Source organism: Myotis daubentonii, chromosome 14, assembly GCF_963259705.1.
Source record: "Myotis daubentonii chromosome 14, mMyoDau2.1, whole genome shotgun sequence".
Taxonomy (NCBI): Eukaryota; Metazoa; Chordata; class Mammalia; order Chiroptera; family Vespertilionidae; genus Myotis; species Myotis daubentonii.
The window spans coordinates 38,748,294-38,770,766 of NC_081853.1; the positions used below are offsets into that span (position 1 = coordinate 38,748,294).

Below are 22,473 nucleotides of genomic sequence, written 5' to 3' on the forward strand. Positions count from 1 at the left end.
CCTTTTATGAGGTTCTAAAACAGTCATTTTAAATTTATAGATTTCCTGTAAGGTTTATACATCATTGAGAAACCTCGTAATTGCGTTTCGTTTTTCATATTTCAATCATTCATTCTTTCAACATTCACTCGCTTTAGTTACTTCCTAATGTCTTCTGGCTCTCTCAGAGACTCTGGGCCTCTCGGACCTTGTTTGGATAAGACCTAGTTGACATCCCGTGTATAAGATGATGCAGTTGAAAACTGCTGATTTGCAGTACACAGGAAACACTCGGATTAGTTAACATTCCAGTAAAGATTAGCGCTGTTTACATTGCTCCTTTCATCTGAGGTTCTCAAATACTTTGAGGATAAGCAGAAATTCATAATCTGTAGTTACTCCTAAAACTTTATTAATAGTCAGCCAGTAACTTTAGTGTTGAACTTGAAGCTTATAGCCTTCGTGTGTTATTTCTCAAAGAACCAGAAACTTGTATTTCTAAGTAATGATTATATCTCAGTTTAAGGATTTTGAATGTTTTGGTTTTGTAACTCATTTCAACATCCAGAAATGCAAGAAATTGTGTTAGTATTATATTGGTAAAATTTATTCAAGTACAAATTCCTAAACTTACCGGTATTTTTTGATGAATTTGTAGGACTTATTTTTTTCTTCACAACCTAATATATTTGTTTACATACTAACTTCCTTCCACATAGGGCTATGGAACACACCTGATGAATCATTTGAAAGAATTTCATATAAAACATGACATCCTGAACTTCCTCACATATGCAGATGAATATGCAATCGGATATTTCAAGAAACAGGTAAGTTTTTCACTGTGCAACACTGTTTTGTCGTTCCTTTTTAAAATATGCACTCAGGTAGCCTTCATTCCAATAAGTCTTTCCTTTGCCCCCATTCACTGTTTTCTACTTACAAGAAGGACATACATTTATTTTATAAGCCTGAAGTAAGGTTCAGACTGGATTCAGAGGGTACGACCAGCACAGAGTACATACTGGATAAATATTTGTTGCGTGAATGAATGCCATCTCTGAGTGAATATAATGTTGCATCCTGTCATTCTAAATTATGGTATCTCATCCCAGTGTGGGTGAGCCGAGTTCTCCATGTATGAGGGACATAGATTCAATCTGTGGAAAGCCTCTCTTTAGAGCAGAGAGGAAATTCCCATGTTTAGGAAAAGCTCCAGACGATGGTGGTTCCATCGTGCACAGCAGGCTGGGAGATTGGTCGCCCTCAGTCCTTTCTTATCAGAGGTTTCGGCTTGGCTTTTAAAGGATTATTCTTTGGCTGCGCACTTATTTTCACAGTGCTTTATAATCCTTGTACATTCTTTACATAATATGACTACAGAAGCCATGTACAGTTATTGCAGAAAATTTAGAAAGTGTAGTGAAACACAAAGAAAAGAGGAAAAATTGCTTCCAATTTTACCACCCAGAGAAATTTAAGGTTAGTTGATGTTTGGATATATACCCTTCTAATATTTTTTCCTGTGTGTGTTTGTGAGTGTATATAAATATAAAAATGGACTCATTCTGTAATTTAATTACGTGCTTTTTTTACTTTCTATATTCTGATAATTTTGATATGACTTTTGATAGTTCTCTGAAATGTTTTATAAATAGAAAATAAATTTATTAAGCCAATTCCACATTTTGGGTGCATTTAGGTATTTTTTTTTTGTATGTAAGTGTACATGTGTTACTGTGTGTGTGTGTGTGTGTGTGTGTGTGTGTTGCCCTTATCTGTGGTAATTTGCTTTGAATAGATGTCTAGAAGTAGAGTTGCTTCCAGACATAGTTAAGGCTTTGTAACGCATTGCCAAATACTGTAACAATTTCTATTCCTGTCAGTGTTATATAAGGGGGCTCAGGAAATTGGGTGATAATTGAAAAGTAGGCTTTTACCCCTTTCCTGGGTAACAGATTGTATTTGTTTGCATTTAGATGATCATGGTAAGGTTTAACTTCTTTTTCCTTTGTTCATTGGCTCCTTTATATTAATTTTTCTTTTCTTTTGAACTGCCAATTCATTGTATTTTGCCTCTTTTCTATTAAAATGTTTATTTTTACATTGATTTATGAAAACTTTGTATATAAGGAGTTTCACCTTTTATTTATGATTTCCTGTCGCATGTCATGTTTTAACATTGTTTATAGCTTTTTCTTTAATTTACCCAATTTTAAAGATTTTAAGACATAAGTCTATTAACTTCTTTTTTTAAAAAAAAAAAATAGAGGCTCTTGTATGAGTAGAAAGCATTCCCTCTTCCAACGTCAGGTAATTAATGGCCTGTATATATTTTTTTCTCACTTTCGGGGATGCATTTGAGGCTTTTGTAATTAAACTTATCTGACCGAACTCAGTGGGATTGCTTCACTGAGGGCTTAAGAGTCCGCTTTCCTAGGTTGTGAGGACATTGCAAAGTGTGAGATCTCAGCCACGATTCTTAAATGACTTGCCTGTAGTCCCCTTGGAAGGCGGTGGTGATAATTGTTTGGAAAATAAGTTTTTGCTGAAAGAGAAGGGAGGAAACTGCCGGTGATAGTTCTGAAGCACAAGTAATTTTCTGCAAAAAAAAACTGAAATAGGCACTGTAAGGAAAATTATGTTTATATTATAAATATACATGAATACATACCCTGTGGCACTATGTTATTACAGCTTAAAGCATGTAAATGAACATGTTGCAAAGCATTAATGTCACTGACACAACCACACATTGTGATGGTCTGAAAGTTTTTTGCCTGAAAAGTTGGGGTTTCATTTTTTTTTTTTTTTTTTTGCTTACAGTAGGTTTCATTTTTTTTTAACGTCAGAATTTTAATAGCTGTATTTTTTTGATAAGCTTTTCTTTCAGACTTTAGGTCAATCTAGTTGTTGATTTCTTAAGAATCCTGGAGGTCCTCTCCCCCCCCACTTTGGGAGAATTTGTGCAATTTAATGCAAAATTAAACCTTATTTTACTTAATACTCATTTCTGTTAAAAACAAACAAACAGTTAGTATGATTGTGTTTTACTAGAATTATTTTTTTAAATGTTGTCTTGTTTCCTATTTGGATGTTTGATTTTTGTTGTTGTTTCATTTTGTTGTTGTTGTTAATCCTCATACAAGGACATTTTCCATTGATTTTTTTAGAGAGAGTGGAAGAGAGAGGGAAAGACAGAGAGAAACATTGATGTGAGAAAAACACATCTATTGGTTGCCTCTTGCACACACCCTGACCAGGGCCCGGTTTGGGGAGGAGCCTGCAACCAAGGTATGTGCCCTTGACCGAATCGAACCCGGGATCCCCTCAGTCCGCAGGCTGATGCTCTGTCCACTGAGCCAAACCAGCTAGGGCTGCATGTTTGATTTTTGATGCTTTTGAATTTCATGGAAGGGTTTCATGCTCTTTCTTCCCATAATAATAGTATGATGAGAACTTGAAAGAAGCATATCTTTTTGTTTTTTAATCATTTTTTTTCCTTTTAAATATATTTTTATTGATTTCAGAGAGGAAGGGAGAGGGAGAAAGAGATAGAAACATCAATGATAAGAGAGAATCATTGATTGGCTGCCTCCTGTATGCCCCGCACTGGGGATTGAGCCCGCAACCTGGGCATGTACCCTTGACTGGAATGGAACCCGGGACCCTTCAGCCTGCAGGCTGACGCTCTATCCACTGAGCCAAACCAGCTAGGGTGAAAGAAGCATATCTTGATGCCAGCACAGTACCTAGCACATAGTTAGCACTCAATATATATTTGGTGCACAATGCCCACATGAATGAATTTATTATTTGCTTTGCAGGGTTTCTCCAAAGAAATTAAAATACCTAAAACCAAATATGTTGGCTACATCAAGGACTATGAAGGAGCCACTTTAATGGGATGTGAGCTAAATCCACAGATTCCATACACAGAATTTTCTGTCATCATTAAGAAGCAGAAGGAGGTAAGCACAGATTGACTCATGTTCCTCTGTACAGGGCAGTCTTAGTTGGGGTGAGTTGCATATCACTGGGCTCTGTGTAAATGGGTTTACTGGCTATCATCATCTCAGTTTGCTGTGGCTTGTCTAGATCCTTGGTCTGTCTCCTCTAGGTTACCATTCCTGAGAGCATCAGCTGTTGTTACATTGGTATAAAAAACACACAACAAAACTTATTAAACATGATGAGTTATCTTAACTTCACCTTCAAGGGTTTTTACATTCTGGTCTCAAGCATTTTCCTAAACTTAGTTCTTAATTTTCTTCTCTAAACTATTCTCCAAAGGCCATTACTGACGCTTTAACCCTCTTGCTTGAGGTCGTCCTCCTTTGCCCACCTGCCTCTCCTGACGTAAATTGAACCACTTCAGCCTGTGCTCCAATTCCTTCCTTGAACATCTCCAGCACTAGTTTGATCCATTCACTGCAGTTATTCATCATCTTACACAGTCATTTATCTTAGCATGTATTCATCTCTCCTCTCACATTGCAAGTTCTGAAGGTTACATTTCTAGGTATTAACTGACTTGTTAATCTAATAATTGGGGTGAAGTCTTTCTATGCGTATGAACGGAAAGAGAAGCAGTAAAGGGAAAGATTGGTAATTTGACTCTGTAGCAATTTTATATCTCTAAGACAGGAAAAAGATAATGCAAAAAGAGCATAATTTGGGAGTGCACAGAGGCCATTTAATAAATGAATGAACTCTGTGTGTTAAGCCCAGGATCACCTCCTCGCTCCTCTAGTTTGTTGGATTCAAAGACTCGGAGTTTGCAGCTGTGTCATTCTATAGAATTCCACTTTTTACTTCTTCTTTTTCCCCTTTTAAGCTTTATTGTTGAAAGTATTACATAGGTCCTCCTATCCCCCCATTAACGTCTTGTAGCCCACTCCCATCCCCCACCCCCACTTTATACTTCTGTTATTCATTTTAGTGCTCTTTTCTCCGGACGTAACTTTTTAGAAGTTCTTCTGTCTTCGATCTATTTTTTTCTTCTGGTTTCTACTAATTTTCTTTAATCTCAGTTATTTATTATTATATCACCAATATAAAAGACATTACACAGTGTCTGGTGCATAGGAGGTGCTCCATAAATATTTCCCTTTTACTTAAAGTGGCTCAGATTTGTTCTTATGCTTCTTAGGGAAGTGAGCAAAAAGTGTTTATTGTTTTGTTTTGCCTTTTAAGTTAGAAAATAAAAACAACCTTTGTTGTTTTTTTGGTCAAAATGTCAGCCTAAGAGAGAATTCCAAATTAGGTACTTGGAGAGTTAATAAAATCACAGCAGGCTCCTCTCTCTGTCTGTCTCTGAAGAGCTGGCTTTCTTCATTGTTCTCTTTGGGGCTTCGTGAGCAGGTCTGAATTCAGCAGCTCATTGTTCAGCATTAGAGGCTGCTGGCCAACTAAAGCCACCAGGCTGCTGCTAGCTGCTCATTCCTCACTCCTCCCAGCAGCCCAATTCATCTCCCAATTCAGTTTAAGCGGAGAGCAGGATTCCCCTGGCTGGGTCTGCACATTCACATCGTCCAGATCTGCTGGCTCGCTGGCTCTTCCTCCGAGAACGGGAAAGCCCTAAGCACAGAGCTAACAAAAGCAGTCAACTTTTTAGAAGATAAAGCGCCTTCCCCCTTCCTCTTTCTCTTCTCTTGGATCTTTTATCCTTCTCTCCTCACCTTCCTTCTCTACCGCCAGCCTTCTCTAACACACGCTGTTGAGTGGATGGATGATGCGGCTTGGAGTTGTTAACCTAGTTCTTCTAGAAGAGATCTCAGGTCACCATAGTAAAATATTTGGATTCACATAGTACCTTCTTCCACTGAAATCAAATGATTTTTACATGTGTCTTTCATTCCAACTTTGAACACCTCCCCCCCTTGAGGAAGATAGGGACTAATGGTGGGAGCATACAAACTGTAAATACATGGTGGGCTTTCCTAGCAGATCAGATTGTAGGTGTGGTTAGAGAAACCCAGTGCCGTTGGACAGGTGGCACAGAGTGGAGAGATGAGTACTACTTCTTGAGTGTTGACTCCAAGAGAATGGTGGGATCCGTAGGGGCCTGTGTCATCTGAGATGGCTTTGTGGGAGATGTGTTTTGAACTGGGCAGCGTGGCGATTTTTTGGTGCTTTTTTTCTTCTTTTGGGAATTATTTTAGAACTAATTACGTCTGTACATTAGGAACTATTTTATAAAACAAACACCTCTCTCAAAAGCGTCACATCCTGGTTGTGATGGCTTAATAGACTTTAGAGCTGCTTTTTCATGCAAACAGCATAGGTTGCGGCTCAAGCCTTCAAAAATTCTAGTAGTAAGGTCATCCACCCAGGCTTGGGGAACTTTCCGAGTCCTTTAGTCCAAAGGAACAGTTCCTAGTCATGGATGTGAAGAGGTTCACGCGCTGGTCTGGGTAGCAGATCTCAGCTGCTTTGCTGTAGCTCTGCCAGGGGCGCCTCGCACACACAGAGCAAAAGAATTGGCTCTGGTGCTAAAGAGGACAGTGGGCACTGGGGCTAGTGTGTTCTCTCAATTCGACTTTTCCGAGGGGGCAAGTACTGAAGAGGTTGTGTGAATGCTACCGAATGGACATGATGTAATAGAATGCTTTCATGACTCTCCTATTGAATAGAATTCACCCCTTTCTCCCCTTTTTGTTTCCTAAAGACTTGATTTTGCTTGGGGAATAGCTCCGTAGGTTGGCTGACTTGGGCTGGAGCCACGGACTTCTGTCACTGACCACGCTTTCTTCCTGTGCTTTACAGATCATTAAAAAGCTGATAGAAAGAAAACAAGCCCAGATTCGAAAAGTCTACCCTGGACTTTCATGTTTTAAAGATGGAGTTCGACAGATCCCCATAGAAAGCATTCCTGGAATTAGTATGTATATGGGTCTTCTTTTAAAAGCAAAATCTTTTGGAAATGCCACCAGAAGGGTTGGAAACTATTACCGGAGTGCAGTACTTTAAAAAGCTTTTTGCCCTGCCCTTCTCCATCTGTGTTATTTCTAGTATTTTAAGAAGGCAGCCAATGCTTTCCTTTGATATCTTTTCTCTACTGCAAATTGCAAACAAACTAAAGAGAGCGTAGATGACCCCTTGTTGTAGCTGTTAATAGCCATCATGTGCTGAGAGCCTGCTATATGTGGCACAGTGCTAGGCACTACCCACATGTGACCTTGAAAGTAGGGGATTCTGCTTTTTACAAATGGGGAAATTCATTCTCCAGCTGGTTGAGTCCTTTAACCTTACATGGCACATGGCCAGTAACTGGCTTGGTGAGGAGCAGCCTATTTCTTATCTCCTCCAAACAGCTTGCTGTTCTCACCATATCTCATTGCCATCATGGTCGCAATCTGCATATAGATCTGTGCTTGGGTAAATTAGTGTTTCCAAACTTCTAGAAAGGATGATTGGAAATCACATAATTTGATTCCGGTTCCCTATTTTACAACAGTTTTCTTGAAGGTTCTTATCTGAGAGTATGTTAGCAGTGAGCTGTATTGAGCTAAAATGTACACAGTAATTTTTTTTTAAAAATATATTTTATTGTTTTTTTACAGCAAGGAAGGGAGAGGGATTGAGAGTTAGAAACATCGATGAGAGAGAAGCATTGATCAGCTGCCTCTTGCACACCCCCTACTGGGGATGTGCCTGCAACCAAGGTACATGCCCTTGACCGGAATCGAACCTGGGACCCTTCAGTCCCCAGGCCGACGCTCTATTCAGTGAGCCAAACCGGCTAGGGCCGAAGTAGTTCTTTTGGTAGATCAAATATCAGCACTTTCATGTGGTTCAAGTCCAGGCCTTCTGGTATATTGAAGATTTATAAAGCAAAAAAAAAATCATGCAAACTAAAGAAAGCCACATTATTTGTTTTTTCATGATATGATTCATATTTATTTCTTTTTTACAAAAATCTACTCTACAGCACATCTTGCTTTCACTGCCAGACCCAGAAATTTTACTTCCCCATATTATCCCAATTAATAATAGCTACCGTATCACTGAATGCCATTTTGTGCCAGACATTCTTCTATGGGATAATATCACCTAATTTTTAGAGTTCTGTTTTATAGATTGATACATTGAGAGCCAAAAGGTTAAATAACTTACCTAGGGTAAGTCAGCTTTTAAGGAGAAAGCAAGAAATCAACTCCATCCCAGCCAGCATGGCTTAGTGGTTGAGTATCGATCTCTGAACCAGGAGGTCACAGTTTGATTCCCAGTCAGGGTACATGTTCACGTTGTGGGCTGGATCCACATTGTGGGGCGTGCAGGAGTCAGCCAATCAATGAATCTCTCTCATCATTGATGTTTCTCTTTCTCCCTCTCCCTTCCTCTCTGAAATCAATAAAACTATATTAGGAAAAATAAAAAAGAAATCAACTCCAGGTCTACTGGACTCTAGACTATGTTTTCTTTCTGCTACACCAAACCGTCTTGCACTACAAGCAGGCGCCAAATAAAATAGAGACTAGGACAGACTTTGTTCTGACCTAAAATAACAGCCTAACTCTTTCACATGGTGATGGCAAAAAATTGAGTTAGAGTTTAAAAAATACACATACCCACAGTACTGGGCATTTGTAATTTTTGTGATTTTCTTTGAAAGGTTGGAGTTCCTTCTTTAAAAAACATATTGAGCAGTGTTGTTAGTCTTGGAAACGTTTTGTGCTGCTAGCCATATTCGAAAGTACCGGACTGCAGTTAATTTCAGTGTCTTCCCAGGGACAGATTTATGAAGGCATAGCTGCGATTTATTGCATTTTGGTTAAGTGTTAACTGTTATTCTCTTGCCAAAAGCAGTTCTCATTTAGTGTTTATTTCATTGTCATATAGGAGAGACAGGCTGGAAACAGAGTGGAAAAGAGAAAAGGTAAGTGTGATGGGTGAGAAGATAATGATGGAAGTGATTCCCTCCCCCACCCCCACCCAATAACTTAGAGAAAATGGGCAAACCCAGTGTAATCATCCATACAATTATTGGGTTTCAGTTTTCATTAAAAAAAAAAAATCAGGAATGAATCCAGTTTTAGTTTTTTTGTAAAAATGAGCTGAATAGGAATCACCTGGCAAGAGGGTAAGAAACTAATCGTTGTCCCTTGTTGTTCACTCTTTTCCTTTCAAGTAAAGAGCCCAAAGACTCTGACCAGCTCTACAGCACGCTCAAGAGCATCCTCCAGCAGGTGAAGGTGGGCGTTTTCATTCACCTATTGCCAATATTTTGAAATGATGTCTCACATGGAATTTCCATATTTGATACTTTACTTTTTTTCTTTCCCCAAGAGCCATCAAAGCGCTTGGCCCTTCATGGAACCTGTGAAGAGAACAGAAGCTCCGGGATATTATGAAGTTATAAGGTTCCCCATGGGTAATGCCATTTTACATTTTCTAAGTATAGATTTAAAACTCTCTGGATGGTGGTGTGGGGGACAAATGGTTACTGAGGATAATTTGTACTCTTCAGTCGTAGGGTAGGGTGTGTGTGATGGGCGGTGGGATCCCATGTACCGGGGAGGGCAGTGATGTCAGGAACAGTGATGGCAAAGGAGAAGTGGGTGGCTCTGTTCATGGGAAACGTTCTGCAGCTATCTGAGAGCCCACACACCAGCGTATTAGACGCAGAAGCCCAGGTGGGGACTGTGGACAGCACTAGGTCTGAAGCTGGCTGTTCGGACATAACCTCGCTTATATTCTACCCGTGGCAAATGGATAAACATCAGGTTGTCCTCTTGATAAATTTCGAGTCTGAGAATTTTTGAAGACGGTGCAAGAGAAGTTAGGTGAAGCTGTTTGCTGTACTTTCAGAGGGAGAAACCCTAGTTAGTACAGTCCTTGATTTTTTAGGCTCTTGATGAATACTATTAATGTCACTCTTTATACTCCTATTTTAAGCTTTGTCCCACATCCAAAACCAAACAATCAAAAACACCACTAGAGATGTAGACTTGTGGAAATTGCCACTGTGCCTGCAGCATACTAAAAGGAATGATTGAGTGAATTGAGAACCCCCAAATTAAACCAATTTGGTGTTCAGTCGGTTGTGTGGCCATTTTTTTGGAGAGAGCCTGTGTCTTCTGTCCCTTTTCTACCTGTCATTTCTTTTTTTTTTTTTTTTAATATATTTTATTGATTTTTTACAGAGAGGAAGGGAGAGGGATAGAGAGTTAAAAACATCGATGAGAGAGAAACATCGATCAGCTGCCTCCTGCACACTCCCCACTGGGGATGTGCCTGCAACCAAGGTACATGCCCTTGACCAGAACCAAACCTGGGACCCTTGAGTCCCCAGGCTGATGCTCTGTCCACTGAGCCAAACCAGTTAGGGCCCTGTCATCTATTTCTGGTGCAGAGGAGGGATTGAAGTGTGAAAGGAGGGGTTAAAGGGATGCAGTAGCTCCCTGATAACAGAGGTATTTGTAGATGTTTTCTGCAGCATTCATTTTCTTTTTTTTTATTAAATATTTTTTTAATATATTTTATTGATTTTTTTGCAGAGAGGAAAGGAGAGAGATAGAGAGTTAGAAACATCGATGAGAGAGAAACATCGATCAGCTGCCTCCTGCACATCTCCCACTGGGGATGTGCCTGCAACCCAGGTACATGCCCTTGACCGGAATCGAACCCGGGACCTTTCAGTCCGCAGGTCAGCGCTCTATCCACTGAGCCAAACCGGTTTCGGCTGTAGCATTCATTTTCACATGAACATTTTATATAGTCCTGGTAATGATTTCAGTAGTCTCTACTCCTTAAAGAAGACATGCACCCATATGCTTTTCTTTCTTTTTTATATCTCTCTCTGCCTTGCTTCTGTGTATTTCAGTACATGAAAACCAAAGTGAGGGTTGACTGGGTCTTGAGCTCTGAATGGAAAGGTGATTTGGGAATTAATATTTTCCATGATGTAAAACAATACGCGAAAACCCTTTATGTACATTTCAAAAGTTAACTGACCTTTGCATCCTCATCTTCGGGATCATTTCCACTTCCTTTGTGAAACCTTCATGGGAGGTTGTATGCATTTGCAGAGAATAGTTTTCTTCCAGCCCATCCACGTGCACTCTGCAGACCTGCAGTGGTAGGTCCAGCGGGCTTGCCTGTCATCGTCTACTCACAGCTGCTTTCCCGAAGGCTTTTGCTTGGCCAAGTCCGAGAAGCATGTGAGCCTCTGCAATTGCTTCCCACTTGTGTGTATAGCTGAATGCTCAGGAGGAGGAAATTGACCACACTGAGTAAGACCAGTGGTGGGCTAAGGTGTGTGCTGGACAAAGTCAACGAACACAGTAAATGGTGCTCTTTAGTGGAGCTACAATCATTTTGTTGGGATGCCTTTAGGTGCTGGGCAAAATACGCAGTCTTGCCCCCTAAGATGGTCATGTGTTTAAGGATAAGACTGACAAGTCAGTAATTTTACTTTTCCTCATTTCTTTCTTGGCTCTTCCCTAAAACATTTCTTCTCTTTCCCTGTGCCCTAAAAACTCTTTTCTTCCGTGTGAATGAGATCTAACCTGTTTTATGTAGGGAACATTGTCAGAAGAGTCTGACCCAAGCATATCTTCTTATCACACCTGGGTTTCTAGGCAGGGTTTTTGGATTTATTCAGAATTCCCAAGTTGGTGGTGGGAGGGCGAGTGGGGATGAAAATAGATTAATTTAATGGTGTCTCCATGTTTGGAATTACTGATGTTTAATCACCTTTTTTAATTTATGTTGTTTGGTCAACTGAAATAATCTAAAAAGGCTAGAGAAATATGTTATTATCACTTTATAATAGAAAGGAAATATGGAAATAATGCAGAATTGGTTGTTATTATTCAGAAAGGCCCAAACACTTCTATGGTTCTTATTTTGTTTCTTTTATATTTTAGGCTCTCCCCATCTCTTCTTACCCTCTGCCTTCCAAAAAATAATTTGAAAAGCTTTTAGATAAACTTTTTTGGGGGGAAGTTTCATTGTCTTTTCCCCCTTTTATTCTTTTGGTTAAACATGTCTTCTAAGACATTATGTCTGGCAGCATATCTTAAGTGGCAGGTATTTAGTTGGAAGAAAGGCAAACATCTAATTTTATCTAGAGAGGCACAATTTAATTGCTCTTTCTTTCTTAAACCAGAAGACATCTTTATATGTTCAGTCACACTAGGATGAGACATTTAGTGGAATATTTGCTGAACCTTTGTGTGTCTTAATACTTTTTTTTTCTCACTTTCCAAAACTATTTCAGTCAGAGAAGAAAGAAAATTGAAAGTTGAACTCAGATGTGATGATATGACTCTAATTGAGTCAAAGGAAATAAGCAAAAATAGATATTTCCCATTTTTTCTTTTTGGTAGATTTAGGATTTTGATGCAAATTAACTTCTCCAAGTTTGGGGATGTTGCACATAAATCTATCTATTTTATTAAATGATAATCCCAGTGTATTTGGTTATAAGTTTCTTTCCCTCTGGAAAATTTGATAATATAGTGGGAATTTTGGATTATTGATATTCAGAAGTATTTCTTTAGTGAATTTGACTTATTTTTCCATGTTAATGTAAATTTTAATTATAGAACCAGGCTTAGAGACAACTAGGGACCTATAAGTAGGCAATGCTAATAAGTTAATGTTAATAAGTGGAAGATGTTAGCATCTTCTAATCTGCATGGAATTCTTTAAATCAGTCCTGAGACCGAGGATTAACGAAGCCCCATTGTATTCTTACAAGTTTAGATGAAGCACCGTGTTCATTTATAAAAATAATACCGTTTAAAGCAAGTAGACATATTGGGAAAATAATTCTTTTTACAATAGTCTTGCAAGGCTTGTTTGCTTTAGAAAATAGATTATGAAGTTTGTCATTCTTATACCATTGATGGAGCATGAAACTAAATTCATTTGAGCCATTTTACCTGCAAGGTCACTCGTGTATTTATCTGCAGATGTATTTATGATCAGTTTCTCTACTTAGTTCTGTCTCTGCAACACCAAGACAACTGCAACTTTCGTGAAACAAACTCACTCTGTTTTGAGTAATGATTTAATACACATGTTCCACCTGTCTTACTCCATGTAGATAAATCCTCTTCTCTATAAATCTGAATGAATAACTGACAGTACTCAGTTCATCATGCTTATTGCTGCCCATCTACTTAGCTTCTTGTGCTGAATAAGGGGTTGGGCCAGATGACTAATAATGGTCCCTTCCATGTTAAAATGCTGTGATTTTATCCAAGAAACTCTCACAAAAGAAAGAACATAAGGTTTAAGAACTGTTTTCCCTGATCATATGAATTTCTCTTAAACAAAGGCACTGGACTGGTAAAACTGTAATCTAAGTGATGAAAGAGATGAAAGATTTCCTTCCCAGTCTCACTTTTGTCAGCTAGTGTTCAAAAGGGGTCAAAGATTGCTAACCTATTTTCTTTCCTGTGCAGATCTGAAAACCATGAGTGAACGCCTCAAGAATAGGTACTATGTGTCTAAGAAATTATTCATGGCAGACTTACAGCGAGTCTTCACCAACTGCAAAGAGTACAACCCCCCTGAGAGTGAATACTACAAATGTGCCAATATCCTGGAGAAATTCTTCTTCAGTAAGATTAAGGAAGCTGGATTAATTGACAAGTGATTCTCTACCCCTGCCACCCCTCGCTTCTTAGAAACTCATCAAGCAGAGTGCCTAAAGCAAGGTGGTTTAGTTTTACAAAAAATTGGACATAATGTGTTGAAGATATTTGTAAATGTATTAGCACTTTGGAAAAACAAAAACCTCCTCTTAGCTTTTCAGATATGTATTTAAATGGAAGTCATAGAACATTTTTATTTTGTGAAATAGATTTTAATCTATTTACTACTATTAATGTCAATTTTCTATGGCATGTCCATTAGCTGAATATTCAGTAGGAGATGATCAGGGGTTTCCTCAAAACCTGTATATGAGGAAATTGCACATAGTACCAAGATTTGGGGGAATCCAGAAAAGTCAGACCATGAATGTTTCCATTTTTTTCTAATGGAATGTGAGAGTTTATTTTTATTTTTTTCTGAAGGATTTCTAAGGAAGGGATATGTGATAAAAAGCCCATAAAAGGTGAAATATGTGATGTTTGAAGTCTCACTGTAGACTTTATATATTTTTCAAAAACACTCATCTAGGTGAGGTGCTTTGAGCAGTTCTGAAAGATGCCGTTCCAGAAAAGCAACTGCTTTGATTCCTAAGGAAGAAATTCTAAATAATGCAAACTTTTTAATAAGCACCTGGGATTTTGATAATTCTATCTACCTGCAAAAAACTTGTGAGTGCATAACCACTATTTTAATAATTATTTTCTCTACACAAACGTATACTATTATATTTGACATTGCTTATGCAGGCCATAAGTTCCAAAAGGCAATTTCCTGGGCCACAAAGGCATACATTTGAAAATACTTTTAATTGAATCAACATGCTTTAATAAGAAAAGAGGTATAATCTATATATGTATCAAACATGCTGGATTCTTATTCTAATAAATAGGGGTTTCTTTTCTACACAACACCCCACTGATAATGTCATGTATGGACATTTTTCCCTTTGCATCTTGAGATTGTGTATATTCATTGTCTAAGGTGACTTAAATTACCACCAAGATTTGCTGTCAGTATTTTAACACCTACATCGGTTTATAGACCCAGGGTAATATCCCACTAAAGCCCATCATACAGCCTTATTTTTCTGTCTTGGGATTCCATCCTAGTGCTTGGATTTTGTTCCTGATCAACACTACATAGATAAGTGGGACATCTGCCATCCCGACTCTGGGAGAACCAACTAACCTAAAGCAACTGAAGTCCATTCTTGATGGTCTCGACACTAATTTTTGTGACACACATTTATAAACTGATTTTTGTAAAGAACTGGGTTTTCAAAATGTATTTAACTTGATGTTTTCTATCAGCATAAACGAATAAAGACGATCAGTTCATAGTCATTCAAAACAATTGCCAGAGATAATCTGCATAAAGGGGAAAAAACTTGCAAATGGCTGTTAAATTGGAAGTATTATTTGTTAATAAGGCAAGAGAAGTTCAGAATGCTCACATGAAAAAATGCCTCAACTTTTTTTAAGTATAAGAAACTACCTTGAGTGGCATCTAGATTTCTAATGAAGAATGACGATACAATTTGGATACAGTATCCTGGACCGGTTTTACACCGCGCTTAGTACTGGATCTGCCGAAGCATCTGTCCAGCTTGGCATCCTGTGAAAGTTCGTTATTTTCTGGGTAGACATTCTTATAGAGTGTTGTCTTTAAAATCAGATGGTCTCTTCTATATTGAAAGCATTTTTATGTTTTCTAATTTAAAAATTAATATTTTCTTATAGATATTGTGCAATAAAGCCGAAGTAGGATGTGTGGTTTTTGCAAATGCTTTAACAGCTGATAAAAATTTTACATTTGTAAAATTAATATATTGTACTGGTACAAAATAGTTTTAAATTATATTTTAAAAAGCTCTCAAATCTGGTGGTGTGTTTTCTTCTTCTAGCAGATTGACTTTAACAGGGGGAAAAAGATCTGGTTGATGATCGAGGAGTGTATCCTTCATTCTTAGTTCTTACGCATTTTGTGAAGATGTTTAGAAGCATTGCATTTGTGGGAAGTTTCATGAAAATCTCCAGCTCATCAGTGAGGGCTTTTCAGGAGGAGGGACGCTTACTGTACCTGTGTCTCCTGAGTTGTCCACTGCATTTTGCCCACCATCACTCATTAAATAAGAAAAAATACAGTCCAGCTAAAGAAGACTGTTACTGCTTTAGAAATAAAAAAATCCCCCCCAGCTCCTCTACTTTGCATCAGTGAAACAGATGAGTGAGCAGAGAGATACAAATACAGCTGATTTTTACGTTTCTCCCATATGAGCTTCTATTATAAAAAAAGCTGACTGTAGGAAATAACGCTATGTCCTGTTGGGGTATATGAGGACCCACCAAGAAGCTCTCCTCTTCTGAATTCTGAACTGAGAAGTCAAGAGCATAGGCATATATGGTTGCCAAAATATCTTTATTAATAATAAAGTGTATATTGAAGAATATGGCTTATGTACCTGGGGATATTGGACTTTCTGATAATGAATCCTAGAATGTGAGGAGATACTCAGAATGCTCACAATGAAAAAAAAATGCCTCAACTTTAAGAAAACCTTGACGGGTATCTAGATTTCTAATGAAGAATGATGTTACAAGTATCTTGGACTGGCTTTGGTGCTTCGTACCGAGGCACTGTTTGGTATCTTGTAGAAGTTTATTTTCTTGGTAGACATTCTTATAAAGTATCGCCAATAGCTCTGCACCACTACCAACCTCCCCATCCAAGGGCATGGCCTTTATCATTAAGCCCAGTACACGGCCAAGAGCAATGGTGCTGTGTGAAGGCAGAACAGTTCTGAAGAGGCGCAGGTGAGGGAGGAACAGAACAACCCAGTCCAGTTCTTCACTCTGGCTCACCAGTTAGGCAAGACCCTCCTGAGGAGGAATGAATGAGGGGCAGAGGAAGCCAGGGGATGAAGGATGTCCTCCTACAGGAAAGGAAATGTCTGCAATGGAGGTGAGTCTCTCTCACCCCCACCCCATATATTCAGTCAGAAATCGCTCTAATTTTTTTGATTATTCAATACACAATTAAAAACTGGTTGTACTCATTAGAAGAAGGTAGGGGAAAGAAGACTTTGAGGCCTTCATATTACCTGGAAGCAAAATTTGTAATTATGGAGCCTAAAAAGTAGAAATAGGATCAGACTGAGGTACTGTGAGCAGGTTACTAATGTGTCATCCATCCCCTTTAAGCTGATACTCTTCAGACCAACCCTCTGTGTGTGTTTGAGTCTAAGACCTGCACAAGGAAGGGTTCCTAGTGGCAGCCCTTGGCATTTTCCATAATGTTCTGAGCTGTTCTGCTCTGCCCCTTAACTAGCATTCTCCTTTTAGCAAAGTAAAAACCCCAAAGAAAAAGAGGGCAGCTACTTTGGAATATCAGAAGTCATAATGGCAAGAGGTAGTAATTAAGTTGGCTTCTCCGCCCGCACCCCCCAACCCCCACATATTGAAACATTTTTAGATTTCTTGACTATTTAAACATTTTTTTTTCCCTTGGCAGAAAAAGGTGAGAGTGTGTAGAGGATAGTGGTTGGGGGTAAGGAAAGTGGTGGCAGGGACTGAAATCAATGGCTCTCCTTGAGTCTTAAGGCTCTTGGTGGTGTGGTGCTATTCACCTTCTCCTTTGGGTGTATCAGTGCTATTAGTACAAGTTAAGATGGAGATTGGCAGAGCATATATAGTTTAGTAATGTCACAGGTAAAGAGATGAAAAACGAACTGAAGAAAGCTAGCAGGTTTTCATTTATATTTGGAGAAAGAGCTTTAATAAAGTAAACAGAAGGTGCTGAGGAGGTGAGAACACTCTTGCATCACGAAAAGTCCATTGCATTTTATGGATATTTATGCCTTGGATTCTTCATGGGAGCATCTTTTGTTTTGTGAAAAAAGGAACTTGTAACAGTGACAAAGCTGGAGGTTTTCTTCGGGTTTATTAAAGAGCAATATAATTTCAACAGAGCAGAGAAAAGCAAGGAAAGCAAGTTAACTTTCCTGCTCCCTCTTATTATTGGGAAGGCCAATATAATCTTGGCAGTTAGTTTAAAAGATGAGAAACAACATGTGTAATTTGTGTGTGTGTGTGACTTTCTGAGCTAAACCAAAGTTGCCAGTTTTACTTTATCTAGGTTTAAAGTTCTTTAAAAGAAATCGCTTGGAGAACTTGGAAGCTAAGGACCTTCTTAAAATAATGCACATGTTCACTTTGTGCACTTTTTCATTACTTGTTACCCTGGTTCTTGGACTCTTCGTAAAATTCATTTGTTCTCTGTTAACCTCCCATTTTCTACAGTTAATAGATGGGCATCTAATTTATGCTTTAAAATATGCGAGAACAGAGATCTGCAACAGAATGGCAAAGGGCTATAAGAAAGTCCTTGGGTTTGGTTGCTGTAGGCTGTTTCAGAGTTGGATAGAGTACACTTGGTTTATAACAAATTTGTGATCAAGCTCTAATTCAAATCTTTTTCCCACAGACTGCTTTAAAGTAAGTGTGCCAGCACTGCTCCTCTCAACACTCAAACACACATCATTGTAGCTTTGTGCTATATCCCTCCTATATCTTTTAAAATATTTTATAAATATGAGTTGCCAGCTTTTGAAGACTTAAATCTATTACTGGAAATGAAATGTGAATCATGTGACAAGGTAACACCTGTGAATTCAGAGGTGAGAGATTACTATGAGGTTGGGTGAAGGCTGATGATGTGTTGTGTGGATCAGGTTGCAGAAAGCCAGGAAACACCTTGCTAAGCAGCCTGGGCGTTAATAACAGGCCCACAAGAGCTACTGAAACTTAGAGTGTGTGCAAGTAAAAGATCATCACAGTCGTATACATTTTCATGGGGAGGTCAGACATTGAATAAATAATTACAACTATGAAGAATGGAAGGTAGAGCTACAATGGAAGGTAGAGCTTACAGTGGTGGTACCAAGGGTAGCTTCATCAACATACAACTTAAAATTAAGATACTTACCCACTATCTGTAGCTTCAAGTTTGCCTAAGCACTCCCTTGTTCCCTTCCCCAACCTCAAACGAGTACCATCACAGGATCTTGTCTGTAAGGAAATTCTGGAGCGTCCATGGGTGTAGTGATGACTATAAAAAGGAAGAGACGATCCTCCCCTACATAAGCAGCTGGCTAACGGGGGGCTGCAGAGCAGATTCTTGTGGATAATCTGCTGCTCTCCCCTACTGCTGGCAGTATTGGAATAAACGCTCATATATGAGGAAAAGAAAGAAAAAGGGACAAGCTGGTAAGTGGGAGTTTAGGGAAAGCTTCCCAGAGGAAATGACTTAATCTGTGTGCTGCAAATGTGAATGGGCACTAACTAAGGCAAGGTTTGGAGGCAGACAGGCAGAAACAGTGTAGGCCGAGAAATCCCTGAAGCAGTCAAGAATGACGTTAAGGCGATAACCCAACAGGGAGAGGAATGGTCTGAGACGGTATAGTGCCATAATATGTCATATTGAGAATACTGGACTCTAAGGGAAATACTAGTAGGAAGTTAAGCTGTTAAGCATGATCAAATTTTTGTCCCATGAAGGATGAGTTCATAGAGAACTAGGAAGCATGAGCAAACAAATCATAAAAGTTAGCAAACAAAAAAAATACCAAGTTTAGACACCTAATGTGAAAACATCAATACTCTGAAAGAAAATAAGTGCGTATAATTGTTAAAAATAGCAAAACGGGCTAAATAGGCTATGTATGATACACCCAAGGACAGAATGCGTGACCTGGAACATAGAACTGATGAAATGAAACAAAGAACACAGGTAAAGAACTAGGGAAAAGGGTTTAAGAGACAGAGGTTAGGCTGTAAAACGATGTGAATTCCATTCAGGCAGCATATTTGTTTTGCTTACCAAGGTATCCCAAATGCCTAGGACAGTGTCTGGTACTGAATTTAGTTAAGTCAAAATCGAATAATTATTAGAAGTTGTGTAAGGAGAGAATAGAGGAAAAAGCAATATTCAAGAAACTAAGAATTCTCTTGCAATCAATAAAAGGCATGACTGTTTATAAAAATCAGTGACTCCAAAGCAGAATACAGTGGGGCCTTGACTTACGAGTTTAATTCGTTCTGTGACGGAGCTCGTAACTCAAATTACTCGTATGTCAAATCAAAAAGTGAACGAGTGAGACACGTGATGCTGGGCTGATGTTGTGGCGTTCACTGTGACGTTCGCTGCAATGTTCGCTGCGCCGTTCGCTGCGCCAACTAGCGGTGCGGTATCTAAAGCTGGCTCGTACCCCGAATTTTAGCTCGCAACTCTAAGCAAAAATTCGGCCTGAGAGACGGCTCGTATCTCGAAAAACTCATTAGTCAGGACACTTGTAAGTCAAGGCCCCACTGTAAATCATTGGCTTCCACCTCTGCCCATGAAGGTATAACTACTATGGCACTTGTTCACACACTGGAAGTGAATATGAGAAAATTTGACTTGGTATATTAATAAACTGTTTTCAGAAATTGGACAACAGGTATAATAGGGCCATGAGCCTAGAGAGAAGGAAAATCAGCAGAGTGAGCCCATATTTCTTTCCCATGGCAGTTTCAAAAGAGGGAATCCAAATGGAGTCCAATACTACCACTGAGTTGAGAAGATAGAATCCTCGAGGAAGCTAGAATTTGCTAGCAGAGTACTGGAGGCAAAGGAGCTATGCAGAGAAAGCTCCAGAACCTGCTTAGGGGTCCCTAAGTCTTAGTGAAATACTAACCTGCACATGTGTAGGGTGAAACTTCACGAAGCTAGGGAAAGAACAGCTGTGAGGTAAAGAGTAATTACCGAGAAGCCACACAACTCTCAGAGCTTGCACAGGGCTGGGAGTCATTTACACCCAGAAACTGGAGCAGACAGACCTTGTTAAACACATGGCACATTCAGCGGAGACTGTAGATACGTCATGTCTTAAGAAAGGTATACATAAGAGGAAAATTGACCAATAAAAACTGATCCAGATCTGAATGAGATAGTGGAATTAGCAGGCAAGGATATTATAACAGCATTTATAAACATAAGTATGCTCAAGGATATAAAAAAGACATGAGTACAATGTGGAGGAAAATAGAAGATACACAGTGGGGCAAAAGTAGGTTTACAGTTGAATATGTGAAATACTGTAGCCTTGTATTATCTATTGTATTATAACTGTAAGCCTACTTTTGCCCACCCCATATATTAAAAAGAACCAAATGGGAGTTTCCAGAGGTGAAAAATTCACTGGATGGGATCAATATATTTGACATAGCAGAAGGAAACATAAGTAAACTTGTTATGGCACTACAAGCTATCCAGAATGCATAGAGGTAAAAAAGACAAAAAGTCACAGCAAAATTAGAAAATATCTTTCATTAAATGAAGGTGAAAATAATATATCATTTGTGGGATACAGCTTATACAGTGCTGAAGAGGAAACATAGCATTAAAATACTCATTAAAATAAGAGAGGTCTGAATTCAGCCTACCTTAAAAAAGTAGAGAAACAGCAAATTAAACCCAAAGTAGAAGGAAGAATATGAAGGAGTACAAATCAATGAAATAGGAAATGAATGAACAGAAAGTTAACTCACTGTAATTACCAGTTCTTTAAAATAGATAAACTTCTAGCTAGGCTTATCAAGAAAGAAGAGAAAGTACAAATTACCAGTATGTATCAGGAATGAGAGAGGACATAACTGGAGCTCTTGTATATAAGATATTAAAAGGATAAGGGGATAAACAACAACATGCCAACTCATTTGATAATTAGATGAAATGAATAATACCTTGTGTGACAGATTAGCAAAACTGACTAAAGAAGAAATATAAAACCTAAACATCCCCGTATTAATTAAACTAAATTTATAATGAAAAACCTTTTTTTTCAAACAAAACTCAAAGCACAAATGGCTTCACTAATTTGTTGAATATTTAAGGAAAAAGTATCCTACACAAACACAGAAAATAGGTTATTTTCAGAAAACATGTTATGAGGCTAGTATAATAATCTAAATATCCTAAATCTAAAGCCAGAAAAAAAAAATTACAAGAAAATTATAAACCAGTAACTGGAGTAACCCATGTAAATAAAGACAAAGAATGCTAGAATATATAAAGAAACTGTACTAGAAAAGATATTCTAGTAGAAAAGTGGGCCAAAGACATAAGCAATTCATAGAAAGAATGAGAATGACCAATAAACACATGAATTCTCAAAATAAAATCTTTTAAGTAATTAAAACATAAACCGTTTCACATTTATTGTCTGGCTAATTTTTTAATGTTCAGTAACACCAAGTGATAGTGATGGGGAAACTGGAAACTTAAGCTATTAGGAGAGTGATACACTTCCGGTGTCAGGAGAATGGGTACAACCACTTTAGAGAGCAGAGCCACTTCTAGATAATCAACTCCATGGAAACTTAACATGTGTACAAGGATGTAGAATATTCACTGAAGCAATAATTTGTAGTAATGAAAAAGTGGAAGCAAATTATATCTCAAAAGAAGAATGTCTGATTTATATAACAAAATACTGTACAACAATGAAAATAACCTACATTTGCCAACATGGATAAATCTCACAGTTAAGTTACAAGTCAGTTGCAAAGAGGTATATACAATATAACATTCATGTAAAATGTTAAAACAATCCTTAACAGTCTATGGATAAACATTACATCAAGAATGCAGAAATATTAAAAGAACAGAAACACCAAATTTGGAATAATGATTTTGAAGATGAAGGATCAAAACTAGATCAGAAAATGTCAACAGAGAACAATCTACCAAAGTAAAGGCAATAAATATCTAGAGCAGGAGTTGGCAAATGTTCTCGGTAAAGGGCTGGAAAATAAATATTTTAGGTTGTAGGCAAAAAAGTGAAAT

At 38.3% G+C, this 22,473-nt stretch overlaps 1 protein-coding gene across 1 annotated transcript in view; it reads left to right on the forward strand.

The window, feature by feature from the left end:
• KAT2B (lysine acetyltransferase 2B) overlaps positions 1-15,467 on the forward strand; it is an 85,308-nt gene extending 69,841 nt beyond the window's left edge. The window contains exons 12-18 of the mRNA XM_059664065.1: positions 699-809; positions 3,807-3,950; positions 6,748-6,862; positions 8,824-8,860; positions 9,113-9,176; positions 9,271-9,355; positions 13,398-15,467. Of these exons, the coding sequence (XP_059520048.1) occupies positions 699-809; positions 3,807-3,950; positions 6,748-6,862; positions 8,824-8,860; positions 9,113-9,176; positions 9,271-9,355; positions 13,398-13,591 (750 nt within the window). The 3' untranslated portion in view covers positions 13,592-15,467. The remainder of the gene's footprint in view (positions 1-698; positions 810-3,806; positions 3,951-6,747; positions 6,863-8,823; positions 8,861-9,112; positions 9,177-9,270; positions 9,356-13,397) is intronic.
• The last annotated feature ends 7,006 nt before the right edge of the window (positions 15,468-22,473 follow it).